Source organism: Durio zibethinus, chromosome 13, assembly GCF_047325235.1.
Source record: "Durio zibethinus cultivar Kanyao isolate XHJ-2024 chromosome 13, ASM4732523v1, whole genome shotgun sequence".
Classification (NCBI taxonomy): Eukaryota; Viridiplantae; Streptophyta; class Magnoliopsida; order Malvales; family Malvaceae; genus Durio; species Durio zibethinus.
The window spans coordinates 25,803,755-25,816,734 of record NC_143174.1 but is presented as its reverse complement, the minus strand read 5'-3'; the positions used below and the strand labels follow the sequence as shown (position 1 = coordinate 25,816,734).

The following is a 12,980-nucleotide window of genomic DNA, read 5'->3' as shown; positions in this document are numbered from 1 at the left end:
AATCATTTTAATCACTTTCTTCGAAAAGAAAGACTGAAAAGAAAAAAAAAATTAAAATATTAATTATTAATGAGTGTATATTTTATATCATTATTCATAAAAATACATTTATTATTCATAAATATACTTCAAAAAAAAAAAAAAAAAAAGGTGAAAGCGAAGGTGAAGGTATCAAAGTATCAAGCAGACAAAAATATAAAAAAGCATCTAAAGGAAGACCACACCACGTTCCCCCACTTGGGTTGCGTGACACTGTTCCACTCAGCTGTCCCCTGCTCTGTTTATCTCTATCACCAACCAATCCCTCACAGTCTCACAGTCTCACAGTCTCACGGTCTCACTCTTTTTTCTTTCTTCTTTCTTTCCTTCCATTTTTTTGGTCCAAAAAATGCCAATCAACAAAAACCCTTCTACTCCCCCGCCCATGATCGGCAAGATCGGCCCCTACACTGTCTTCGTTACCCCGCCTTCTACCCCTACCCCCACTGAACCACCTATCTTTGAGTCTCCCAAGAAGGTGGTGGCGCCTCCTGCTGCTGCACCTGCTCCTCCTGTCCAGCCGCCACCCCAACAGTTTGATAAGTCTTTTGTTGCTTCCCATTCTGATGGCTCCATCCTGGGTTTCTTCAAAAATGCTGCCTCTAAAGTCCAAAATGGTGTCTTCTTTTTTCTCTCCACTTTTATTTTCTTTGAAAAAAAGATTTTTTTTTTTTTTGAAGTTTTAAATGGAAATGAAATGGGTTTATTTATAGTTCAATTCTTTTCATCCTTCTTTATTTTGCTGACAATAAACTGAAAAATCGTCTGTATTAGTATCTTTTCTTGTTGATTTTTTGCAGCTCATTCAAGCTTGGATGACTATTTAGCTCGCTGGTTTGGCTTAAATCAGTCCAAGTATCAGTGGGCATTGGACGACTATTATGAGAGCAAGGGATTGGTAAGTGAAAATAAATTCTCTTAATGGTACATTTTTAAGGGAAAATCAAGTTTTCAGACCATAGCTTTTAGCTCCTTAGTCTGGTATTATTGCTTGGTTTGGTGAAAACAAAGAATTGCTGAAGGTGCTTTTGAAGTAGTTTATAAGCAATTACTTTTATTTTATTTGTTATAAACAATGATATCGTACTATATCATTGCATTATTTGACCCTAAAAAGTTGGGCTTTTATTCTTCAATTCTTTTGGAGTCTCTAAATATAGTTTAAAGTTGGTTGCTTGATCTTATTTAAGGAAGCTTCATATCCTGCTCTCATTCCTTTCCTGGATTATATTGACATGTTATGTGTGAACTTGAGGTTATCTATGGTTTTTGGTATTTCTGAAATGAAGAAAAAATTGGCATCTTTAGATCTTTTAAAGGAATTGGTTCTAGATCGAGTAGAAAGTAGGTAAAATGATTCATTTTTCCAGATGGAAAAAGAAGGGGCTTATTGGTCTCTAAAGTGCATCTTATACATCCAAAACCTTTCAAGCGTCAGTGTTTACCTAACACTTGGGGTCATAGATCTAGTTCTTTTGTTCTTGCAACTGATGAATAACATTTAAAACTTGATTTCTCAGCTAACTTTTGTCGTCGTTAGTGATTACTATCTAGAACTGGTTAGAATATTGGTAAAAAAATTAATAATTTCTTAAACTGGAAGTGATGCTTTGAGGTGCATTATAGGTAATAAAAACCTGTAGTAACATTCGTGAAGAGTCCCTATAGTTTTGTTTAACTTGTGAGGGAGACTTGCATGGTGTGGTAGGTATTGTCATGGAGTTGGAATACTTTGTGAAGGCAGACATTGATGCATGATCTTTTGTGAGAGTCAAGGGGCATAGTTTGAACTTCAATTAAAGCGTTTTAGTTGCTTATCCTCAAATCAAATGTTAAGGATTCTCTGCTGCTTGAAACCCTAGCCTTTGGACAAAGCAAAATATGAATTTTGATTCTTCCCCTCTCTGAGTTGAATGTCAAGAGCTTTTGTATCTTCTGCATGTAGGATTTTGATGTTCTGACTCTCTTTCTCTCTTCAGTTCATTTTTTATTTGAAACCCAGGGCACAAAATCTCTAATCTCCTTTTCCACTCCTTGTCTGGAAGGTTATCTTTGCCTAACTCCAAAATGTTTCACCTTTTGCTGAAGTTCTTAACTACTTTAGTTTAAAGTCATGTGGTTGGTTCATTCGTCAAGATTATCCTCAACAATAGAGAGCTCATTGTCATAGTCATTCGGACCCTGTAAATGTGACGGAATTTCAGCTAATTAGTTGTATCTTGATGATATATTGATGATTTTTGCATAGCAGCAAGGTACCTGTGGTTTCAAAACATGTTCAAAGGGATGAACTTTTTCACTATTTTCACTATTAAGGTTACCTCATTCATGTGGCCCAATCAATTGATGTTTAAACATATTTGTATCTAGCAAGGGTCTTGTTAAAATACCCACCCCCCCTCTTTTTTCCACCTCAATTGAAAGTATTTTCAATATCATATGTCTGCGAAAATTACTAGCTGGGTTGTTGATTGTAAGGACAAATTGCAATACTATTATGGTTTCTTATCGTAACCTGGAAAATATTGTATTTCAATTTTTGGACTAGGAGCTTCATTCCTTAACCCTAAAAGAATAGACCATAGTTTCGCTTCCACTTTGAATCTTATCAAAGTAAACAACTAAACAGATTATTTATGTTCAAAAGATGTCTTAATGATTGGATTTTCACCTTATAGTGAATTATGGTATGGTAAGGGAGCATTTATAACATTTTAGAGTTGCTTTAATTAGTGATATTCGATCCTAATTGTTGTAAGCTTTGACTCTTTGCTTGGAATGGCCAAGTGAAAAAAGAATAAATTAAAGAATAGTGATAGAACAAAAGCATATGTTTGGCCCACTATGTATGAATCTCCAGATTGGTCTTCCTGTACTTGCAATGCTTTTATATACACATATACTTTTCTTGATTGATATAGATAAGTTTGAATCAATGCTGTGTTTTCTGAATTTTATCTTATTTTCGGGAAGTGCTACTCAAATTACTATATGATGTTCATGGTCAACTTAATGTCTATAGGTGATTAAGCCTATTGAAGTGCATTGCTTTTAATTATATTAGAAACACACCACAGAAGTAACATTGATGTCGTGACGTGCTAAAATGTTCATCTAATTGTTTTCACTATGTTTTTACTTGTCATTTTCATCATAACTACTTGATGGTTATGATATTGACTTGATTAAACATTTGAAATTATTTTTATTGCAGGAAAGTGAAAGTGTAAAAGTGAAAGAAATATCAAGCAAAATACAGAGTGTGTAGCATCTTCTTTGGCTGGTAATGAGATATTTGAAGTCCCCTCTTTTTCTTTTTCGATTGTTTTCCTTTTTCAAAAATTTATATATATAAATATATATATATATACATATATATATGTAATGAGTATGTTTTAATCACAGTGGATTTTGCTGTTATGCCGAACTTGCACCAGTTGAGGATGCTTGTTGTGTCTCCATATTGTATTATATCTATATACTTAATGCTTGGAATGGCTAAAAGACTAATGGATTCTTGAGGGTAACTTTGTTCATAAGTGGCGATCAGATCAGATTGTATGTGCTTCTCTACCTACTACTGCAGCAGCTAACTGAGCTTGTTTATGTAATAGGTTAGGAGTTGTGCAATCTCCTTAACAGTCAATTTCTAGCATTGAGATTACTATGAACTGTTGAGGACATACACTTTACACTTTAATGTATTGTATTTTTATTTTATTATAAAAGCATTATTTTGTAACATTAATTTCTTATCCATGCATTTGCCCCCCTCTCCATGCATGTATGTGCATGCAGGCTGTTGTTATTTTTGAAGCAAAGAAAACTTTACTCACTGTTGCATTTCTTAACATCAGAAATATTACAATTTAAAGCCTAATTAATAACTATCCACTAAAATCATAATCTTAAGATTAAGCCATGACCATCAGCATGAATAACAAAAAAAAATAACCAACACCAGAAAAATAGGAACAACATGAAACATTCAATGAATTCAGATTAGCAATCCTAAACACATCTTCTAACACTCCTCCTTGCTTTAGGAGCTGCAAACACTAAGTTTTGTCCTCAGAAATTCAAACTTGCTAACTGGCAGTGGCTTGGTGAAAACATTTGCAACCTGATCTTCTGTTTTGCAGTAGACAAGAACAACAGCTCCATCTTTCTGTACTTCCCTTAAGAAGAATAATTTAATATTAAAATGTTTAGTTTTCTCGTGAAACACAGGATTTTGAGAGATAGCAATGGCAGCTTGATTGTCAACAAGAATCTTCGTGCTTTCCTCCTGCTCTAAGTTAAGATCGATTAAAATCTTCCTTAGCCACAAAGCTTGATTAACAGCAGCTGTTGCAGCAATAAACTCTGCTTCAACTGTGGATTGAGCTACAATTTCTTGTTTTTTCGAGCTCCATGAGAAAACACCAGAATCAAGTGTGAAACAATAGCCTGAAGTGTTCTTCATATCATCAATGGAACCTCCCCAATCACTGTCTGAGAAACCAACCAACTTGAACTCTTTGCTCTTTGTGTATTTAATGCCAAAATCACTTGTGCCTTTCACATATCTAAGCACCCTCTTTGCAGCCTTGAGATGCCATTCACCTGCACAATGCATAAACCGAGACAAAATGCTTACAGCATTCAAAATGTCAGGTCGAGTTGCTGTGAGAAACATTAAGCAACCAATCAGGCTTCTGAAATATGCCTGATCAATCTTCTCTGTTCCATCTTCTTTACAGAGCTCTTCCTTTAAGTTCATTGGTGTCCTCATTTCTTTATATTCTTCGAGTTTAAACTTCTTCAGAATCTCCTTGGCATATTTCTTTTGACAAATGAAGACTTCATGTTCATTCTGTTTGATTTCCATTCCAAGAAAAAAGGTCATTAATCCAAGATCTGTCATTTCAAAAAACTCCATCATCTCTTGCTTAAACTTCTCCATAATACTTGTGTTGTTTCCTGTCACAAGTAAGTCATCCACATATAGTGAGATGATAAGAATGTTAGCTCCATTGTGCTTGACATATAATGTTGATTCAGATAAGCTTTTGACAAATCCCAAGTTCTGTAAATGTTCATCAATCCTGCTGTACTAAGCTCTTGGAGCTTGCTTCAATCCGTAAAGTGCCTTTTTAAGAAGATAAACTTTGTCTTCTTCTCCTTCCTTGACATAGCCTTCTGGTTATTCTACATAAATCTCCTCATGCAGAAAACCATTCAAGAATGCTGACTTGACATCTAATTGGTGCACTTTCCAATTCTTTTGTGCTGCAACGGCGAGTAAGAGCCTGATAGTGTGGAGTCTAGCGACTGGTGCGAAGGTATCTGAATAGTCCACACCGAGTATTTGAGCATATCCTTTGACCACGAGTCTAGCTTTATACTTGTTGATTGAGCCATCAGCATTAAGCTTGGTTCTGTACACCCATTTGACTCCAATTACTTTTTTGTTTTGGGGTCGATCAACCAACTCCCATGTTTCATTCTTTTCAATCATGAATAGCTCCTCCTTCATTGCAACAATCCAATTTTGATCCGTCTTGGCCTCTTCATAATTTGTAGGTTCACATACAGCAATATTGCATCTTTGATAAACATCAGAAAGTAGTCTTGTACCTCTGATAGGAATGTCATCCACCATTTCATTCTCCCAGTCTCCAATGCTAGGAAACTTGAGCTTGTGCTCTTTTAAGGTTGGATCCATCTTTTTTGCATCATCCCAGTTCCACTCTTCATCTTCCATAAAGTGCACATCCCTGCTTATAATAATTTTTCCAGTTTGTGGCTGGAAAACTTTATAAGCTTTTGCAATTGAGCTGTAGCCAATGAAGATGCCTGGAAGTGCTCTTTTATCTAATTTATCTTTCTTGGTCTGTGGAACATAAGTGAAGCACAAACATCCAAATATTTTAAGGAAATTCAGAGATGGTTTATAACCATACCATGCCTCAAAGGGTGTTTGATCCTTCACTGCTCTTGTGGGAAGCCTGTTTTGCAAAAAAATAGTAGTATTTACTGCTTCACCCAAAATTGCTTTGGCAGGTTCTTCTCATGTAGAATACATCATGTCATCTCCAATATGAATCTATTCTGTCTCTCACTTACTCCATTTTGTTGTGGAGTGTATGGAGCGGTTAATTGATGTTGGATGCCTGTCTCTTCACAAAAATGAGTGAATGCTTCAGAGGTGTACTCTTTGCCATTGTTTGATCTGAGAGTTTGAATTCTACAGCCACTCTCATTCTCAACTCTGGCTTTAAAGTTCCAGAAGACTTGAGCCACCTCTTACTTGTACTTTAAAAAGAAGATCCAACACATACGGGTGAAATCATCAATGAATACAACATAATAAAGACTACCTTTCAAAGAAGGCGTTCTTTGTGGGCCTGCAATGTCAGTATGAATTAATTGTAACTTTTTTTTATGCTCTCCATGTTGCCTTGGGAAATGGTTTCCTACTTTGCTTTCCAAACTGACATGCTTTGCAGTTTGGAATATGATCATCAAGTTCTGAAAAATCATTTACCATCTTCTTAGATTTCATCTGCAGCAGTCCCTGATGATGATAGTGCCCGAGCCTCTTGTGCCATACTTCATTGATATTTTCTTTGATTGGGAAAGCAGTTTGCTCCTCCTCCAATAAATTTAAAGCAAAGCTTTTTCCTTTCATTTTTACTTTGAAAATATCTTGGCCAACTGCATCTTTAATCAAGCAACCTTTATCTTCGAACACAACTTTATAACCCTTTTCAATTAGTTGTCCAACACTTAACAAGTTTTGATCAATTTCAGGGACATATAATACATCAGAAATGAACTTTGTACCTGAACAAGTTGAAATTGCAACTGTTCATTTTCCCTTCACAGTTATGTACTTGCCATTACCAACTTGAACTTTCGATGAGTTTACGTTGCTTAGTTCCCTGAATAGATCCTTGTTATGTGTCATGTGGTTAGTACAACCACTATTTATAAGCCAACTCTCACTTGATTCAATGCCGGAGAAACATGTAGCTACGAACAGGTGATCTTCCTCCTCTTGATCAGCAATCTTTGCATCTTCACCATGTTGCAGAATTTTATTTTTGCAGATAACAGCTTCATGCCCCATCTGATTACATTTAGTGCATTTAGCATCAGGTCTTCTCCAGCATCTAAATGGAGGATGACCCTTCTTTCCACAATGTTGGCAAGGTGAATAGGATTTCTTCTGATTTTCATTCTTTCCTTTTGCATTGGCTGATGCAGTACTTGCCCCCTTTTCTTCAAAATCTTTTTTCTTCTTTCTTTTTCTTTTGGCCACATTTTGATGCTTGACTGCCAAAGCTCTTTCAATTGTTATATCTTCCCTCATCAGTCTTCTTTGTTCTTGTGCTTGCAAAGTGTTAAGCAATTCTGTTAAGGAAATTTTTGACAGATCCTTTGTATTCTCCAAGGCAGTGATGGTTGCTTCATATCTTTCAGGTACTGTAACAAGAATTTTTTCTACAATTCTTGAGTCAGTAAATTCAGATCCAAAAAGCCTTACTTTGTTTGCGATACTCAGAAGCTTATCGGAGTAATCTTTAATCGTCTCGGAGTCCTTCATTCTTTGAAGTTCAAATTCCCTAATCAAGTTAAGGACTTGCATCCCTTTAATTCTTTCATCTCTTTCATATTCATTCTTGAGATAATCCCATATCTCTTTTGCTGACTTCAGAGACATGATACGAGTGAAGATGATGGATGAGACTGCAGCAAACAAGCAGGCCTTTGCCTTTGATTTCTTTGTCTTCTTTTCTTTCTGTGTTTTAATCTGTGCCATGGTGGGATTGTTTGGAAGTGCAGGAATTTCATAGTCTTCTTCCACTGCTTCCCAAAGATTTAAAGCTTCCAAGTATGTCTCCATATGTACTGCCCAAATTTGGTAGTTGTCTCCGTCGAACACCGTCGGAGCAATTACGGAAAAACTGGCTTCAGCTTCCATGACGCGTCAATTTCACACACAGATACCTTAAGAAGAAAGCTCTGATACCAAATGTTGTTATTTTTGAAGCAAAGAAAACTTTACTCACTGTTGCATTTCTTAACATCAGAAACATTACAATTTAAAGCCTAATTAATAACTACCCACTAAAATCATAATCCTAAGATTAAGCCATGACCACCAGCATGAATAACAAAAAAAAATAACCAACACCAGAAAAACAGGAACAACATGAAACATTCAATGAATCCACATTAACAGTCCTAAACACATCTTCTAACACAGGCATATGAGACACTTATATTACTGGTTCATTTTGTTGGCCAAACTGTCAACTCTTGGGTGGTTTAAGATCAATATATATATACTTCACATTGGGGTGGCAAGGGTCCTTGCTTAGTTTCTTGGTTTGCTGGGTTTGGATATTTTTAGATGCGGTATATTGTGTATGACCGTGTGTTTCTGCACTTAATGGTAGACACTGTCAAGCTAAGGTGGAAGGATTCAGATACAGCTTCATGCCAAAAGGAATTATAATAGTGAATGAATCCTCTGTCACCCTTCAACTCCTATTTGAGATTTCTTTTGCATGAATAAAACTTTAATCAATGTTAAATCTTCTTAGAGAACAAATAAGGATTGCTTGACTTGGAGCTTTCTGTAATAGCAGGGCAATTCTTTCCTTCTCCCCTCCACCTCCCTCTCTTTTGCCCTTATAAAATTGGTCAGTACATCCTATAATATTCTCATCTATAAGATAAATATTTGCCTAATTTTTTAGTGTTTATTGTTTTCAAAGGTCACTTTTAACACATGGAACCAGACAAATATTGCATCTATTTTCTGAATATTGAATATGATTTTTTTTAAGATAGCTTTCCAGGTAGCAAAGTCAAATAGGCAAAGAATAAGAAATTTTTCATGGTGAAAAGTCTTTAACGATAATATGTAGCGAAATATGGTCCAATGGATATCCTTGCCGGCCTTGTATTTTAATAATTAGGCGACATACCCCACACGGAGTAGAAACAAGTAGATTCGTGGTTCCAAGGTAAAGTTTGACACTAGATTTGGAATAATCGTCCCAGCATGAATGGCTTCATCACTTTGTTTTCAGAAATTTCTCAGAATTATGTAATGATATATATATATATATATATATGTATGTATATTCTTTCTTTTGTTCTTGCACGTTAACAATTTACATAAAATGTTTCCCAAATTGTTAAACAACAGCTCTATTCTACATGACATCTAACATTGTGTCAATTAAATATATTTTTACTCTACTTTCATCTCTTGATTAATGTCAAGTCCAGGGACAGGTGGTGCACACAATGATGCAGCTACAGTTACAATTGCGACTGTAGGTGAGATTTCCTTGGATGTATTTGCTTTGGTTTTGTTATTGATTTTTGGGTTCATCTAAAATAAAATTTAGAAGTGATAAATTATGGATAGTAACTGATTTCTTACACTTTGCAGTGTTCATTGTTGTTATAAAGGTGTTTATCTTGGTATACGTTTGCAGTAAAAGAGCTAGAACACAAAGCAGCAATGTTTGCCTAGACTCTCAATTTCTGACACTAACCATGGATAAATTCCTGAATGACATAGAAAGAGAGAAGCCTATCAGATTTACCTCTCAGCAGCTCAGGATTGCAACTGATAATTTCACCAACTTGCTAGGTTCAGGTGGCTTTGGAGCTGTTTATAAAGGAATTTTTAGCAATGGAACCATGGTGGCTGTGAAAGCTTTGCATGGAGCTTCTGACAAAAGAATCGAGGAACAGTTTATGGCAGAAGTGAGTACAATTGGAAGAGTTCACCATTTTAATCTGGTTCGACTTTATGGTTTCTGCTTCGAGAGGGATCTGAGAGCTCTTGTTTATGAGTACATGAAAAACGGTTCGCTTGACAAGCTTCTATATAGTGAAGACAAGAAATTGGGATTTGAACAGCTTCAGGAGATTGCAGTAGGCACAGCGAAAGGGATTGCTTACTTGCACGAAGAATGCCAACAACGAATTATCCACTATGACATAAAACCAGGAAATATTCTCTTGGATGCCAAATTCTTCCCTAAAGTAGCTGATTTTGGTTTGGCCAAGCTCTGCAACAGGGAAAATACTCATGTAACTTTGACAGGAGGAAGGGGTACTCCAGGATATGCAGCACCAGAACTTTGGATGCCCTATCCTATAACCCATAAATGTGATGTTTACAGCTTTGGGATGCTACTGTTTGAAATCATAGGCAAGAGAAGGAACCTTGATAGAAATCTTCCTGAAAGCCAAGAATGGTTTCCAAGATGGGTGTGGAAAAAGATTGAGAATGGAAGAAGTCTTGTTGAGTTAATGATAGTCTGCGGAATTCAGGACAAGAATAGAGATATGGTTGAGAGAATGATCAAAACAGCTTTGTGGTGCGTGCAATATAAGCCGGAGTCGAGGCCTTTGATGAGCATTGTGGTGAAAATGTTGGAAGGAGCATTGGAGATTCCTGCCCCTTCAAATCCTTTTGCCCATTTTTGGAGTGAGCCTCCTGTCCCTAACAATAATATTCCTACCCACACATCCTGGACTGGCATCCCATTTGATTCAGAATCCTCTTCAGTAGCAACAAGTTCTACTTTAGTATGTGCAAATGCAACTCCTATAATGAGAAAATATGGAATTGAAATGGCATCCACCTAGTTAAACTGGATACATCTTTCTGTCAAATCCTTCAGTTTTATGTGTTAGTTAAACTAGAGCAGTTTCCAGTTTCAAGCTTTAGCTGTTGCTATGCTGGCTCCCAAATCCTATGGCAATTACACTTGCATTACAACAATTCACAGGCTTATGATCCATCAAGGTACTCAGTCTAGAGTGGAAGTTAATGACAAAGAAACCAAATAACCATCATGGGTGGGTCATTTGCAAAACAAACATATGGTTTCTTATTGTAATCTGGAAAATATTGTATTTCATTTTTTGGAAAAGGAGCTTCATTCCTTAACCCTAAAAGAATAGAGCATAATTTCACTTCCACTTTGAAACTTATCAAAGTAAACAACTAAACAGATTGTTCGAAAGATGTCTTAATGATTGGATTTTCACCTTGTAATGAATTATGGTATGGTAAGGGAGCATTTATAACAATTTAAAGCTGCTTTAATTAAGTGGTATTCGATCCTAATTGTTGTAAGCTTTGACTCTTTGCTTGGAATGGCAGGTAAAAACAGAATAAATCAGAGAATAGAGATAGAGCAAAAGCATATGTCTGGCCCACTATGAATAAATCTCCTGACTGGTCTTCCTGTACTTGCAATACTTTTATATACACTTATATTCTTCTTGATTGATACAGATAAGTTTGAATTGATGCTGTGTTTTCTGAAATTTATCTTATTTTCGGGAATTGCTACTCAGATCACTATATGATGTTCATGGTCAACTTAATGTCTAAAGGTGATTAAGCCTATTGAAGTGCGTTGCTTTTAATTATATTAGATACACACCATGGAAGTAACATTGATGTCGTGACGAACAAAAATGTTCATATAATTGTTTTCACTATGTTATTACTTGTCATTTTGATGGTTATGATATTGACTTGATTAAACATTTGAAATCATTTTTATTGCAGGAAAGGGAAAGTGTAAAAGTGAAAGAAATATCAAGCAAAATACAGAGTGTGTGGCATCTTCTTTGGCTGGTAATGAGATATTTGAAGTCCCCCCTTTCTCTTTTTCTATTGTTTTTCTTTTTCATTAAGTTTTATATATAAATAAATATACACACCTGTAATGAGTATGTTTTAATCACAGTGGATTTTGTTGTTACGAAGAACTTGCACCAGGTGAGGATGCTTGTTGTGTCTCCATTTTTTATTATATCTATACACTTAATGCACTGAATGGCCAAAAGACATTTGGATTCTTGAAGGTAACTTTGTTCACATGTGGGGATGAGATCAGATTGTATGTGGTTCTCTACCTACTACTGTAGCAGCTAACTGAGCTTGTTTGTGTACTAGGCTGGGAGTTGTGCAATCTCCTTAATAGTCAATTTCTAGCATCGACATTACTATCAACTGTTGAGGACATACACTTTATGTATTGTATTTTTATTTTATTATAAAAAGCATTATTTTGTAGCATTAATTTCTTATCCATGCATTTACTAATTTATTATCCATGCATTTACCCCCCTCTCTCATGCATGTATGTGCATGCAGGCATATGAGACGTTTATATTATCGGTTCATCTTGTTGGCCAAACTGTCAACTATTGGGTGGTTTAAGATCAACATATGTATACTTCACATTGGGGTGGCAAGGGCCCTTGTTCAGTTTCTTGGTTTGCTGGGTTTGGATATTTTTACATGCTGTATATTGTGTATGGCCCTGTGTTTCTGCACTTAATGGTGGACATTTATCAAGCTAAGGTAGAAGGATTCAGATACAGCTTCATGCCAAAAGGAAATATAATAGTGAATTAATCCTCTGTCACCCTTCAACTCCTACATGAAATTTCTTTTGCATGAATAAAACTTTAATCAATGTTAAACCTTCCTAGAGAACAAATAAGGATTACTTGACTTGGAACTTTTCTGTAATAACAGGGCAATTCTTTGTTTCTTCGCCCCTCTTTCACCTCCTCTTCTTTTTCCCTTATAAAATTGGTGTTTACATCTTATAATATTCTCATCTATAAGATAAATATTAGCCTTTTTTTGGTGTTTATTGTTTTCATGTCGCTATTAACACATGGAACCGGACAAATATTGCATCTATTTTCTGAATACTGAATATGATTTTTTTTTTTTAAAGATAGCTTTCCGGGTAGCGTAGTCTAATAAGCAAAGAATAAGAAATTATTCATAATGAAATGTCCTTAACAATAATACGAGGATATTTGGGTGATATTAGCGACATATGGCCCGACATATATCCTAGCCGGCCCTGTATTTTAATAATTAGGCGATA

The 12,980-nt window shown here is 35.7% G+C and overlaps 3 protein-coding genes across 5 annotated transcripts; 2 read left to right on the top strand and 1 right to left on the bottom strand.

Moving 5' to 3' along the window:
- The first annotated feature begins 142 nt into the window (after window positions 1-142).
- LOC111304276 (hydroxyproline-rich glycoprotein family protein) lies at window positions 143-3,787 on the top strand. 2 transcript variants are annotated; one of them, XM_022900819.2, is made up of 4 exons: window positions 143-656; window positions 840-937; window positions 3,254-3,322; window positions 3,477-3,787. In XM_022900819.2, the coding sequence occupies exons 1-3, from the start codon at window positions 389-391 to the stop codon at window positions 3,305-3,307; spliced, it is 420 nt and encodes a 139-aa protein (XP_022756554.1). In that variant the 5' UTR covers window positions 143-388; the 3' UTR covers window positions 3,308-3,322; window positions 3,477-3,787. The 2 variants fall into 2 exon arrangements, with proteins under 2 accessions (XP_022756554.1, XP_022756553.1); XM_022900818.2 differs by having other exon boundaries at window positions 147-656; window positions 3,445-3,787.
- Window positions 3,788-6,892: 3,105 nt separating this feature from the next.
- LOC149515478 (uncharacterized) lies at window positions 6,893-8,085 on the bottom strand. Its single transcript, XM_089742347.1, has one exon. The coding sequence runs from the start codon at window positions 8,006-8,008 to the stop codon at window positions 6,893-6,895; it is 1,116 nt and encodes a 371-aa protein (XP_089598473.1). The 5' UTR covers window positions 8,009-8,085.
- Window positions 8,086-9,188: 1,103 nt separating this feature from the next.
- Window positions 9,189-12,151, top strand: LOC111304275 (rust resistance kinase Lr10-like). 2 transcript variants are annotated; one of them, XM_089742345.1, is made up of 4 exons: window positions 9,189-9,378; window positions 9,494-11,460; window positions 11,639-11,707; window positions 11,840-12,151. In XM_089742345.1, the coding sequence occupies exons 1-2, from the start codon at window positions 9,315-9,317 to the stop codon at window positions 10,702-10,704; spliced, it is 1,275 nt and encodes a 424-aa protein (XP_089598471.1). In that variant the 5' UTR covers window positions 9,189-9,314; the 3' UTR covers window positions 10,705-11,460; window positions 11,639-11,707; window positions 11,840-12,151. The 2 variants fall into 2 exon arrangements, with proteins under 2 accessions (XP_089598471.1, XP_089598472.1); XM_089742346.1 differs by having other exon boundaries at window positions 11,820-12,151.
- The last annotated feature ends 829 nt before the right edge of the window (window positions 12,152-12,980 follow it).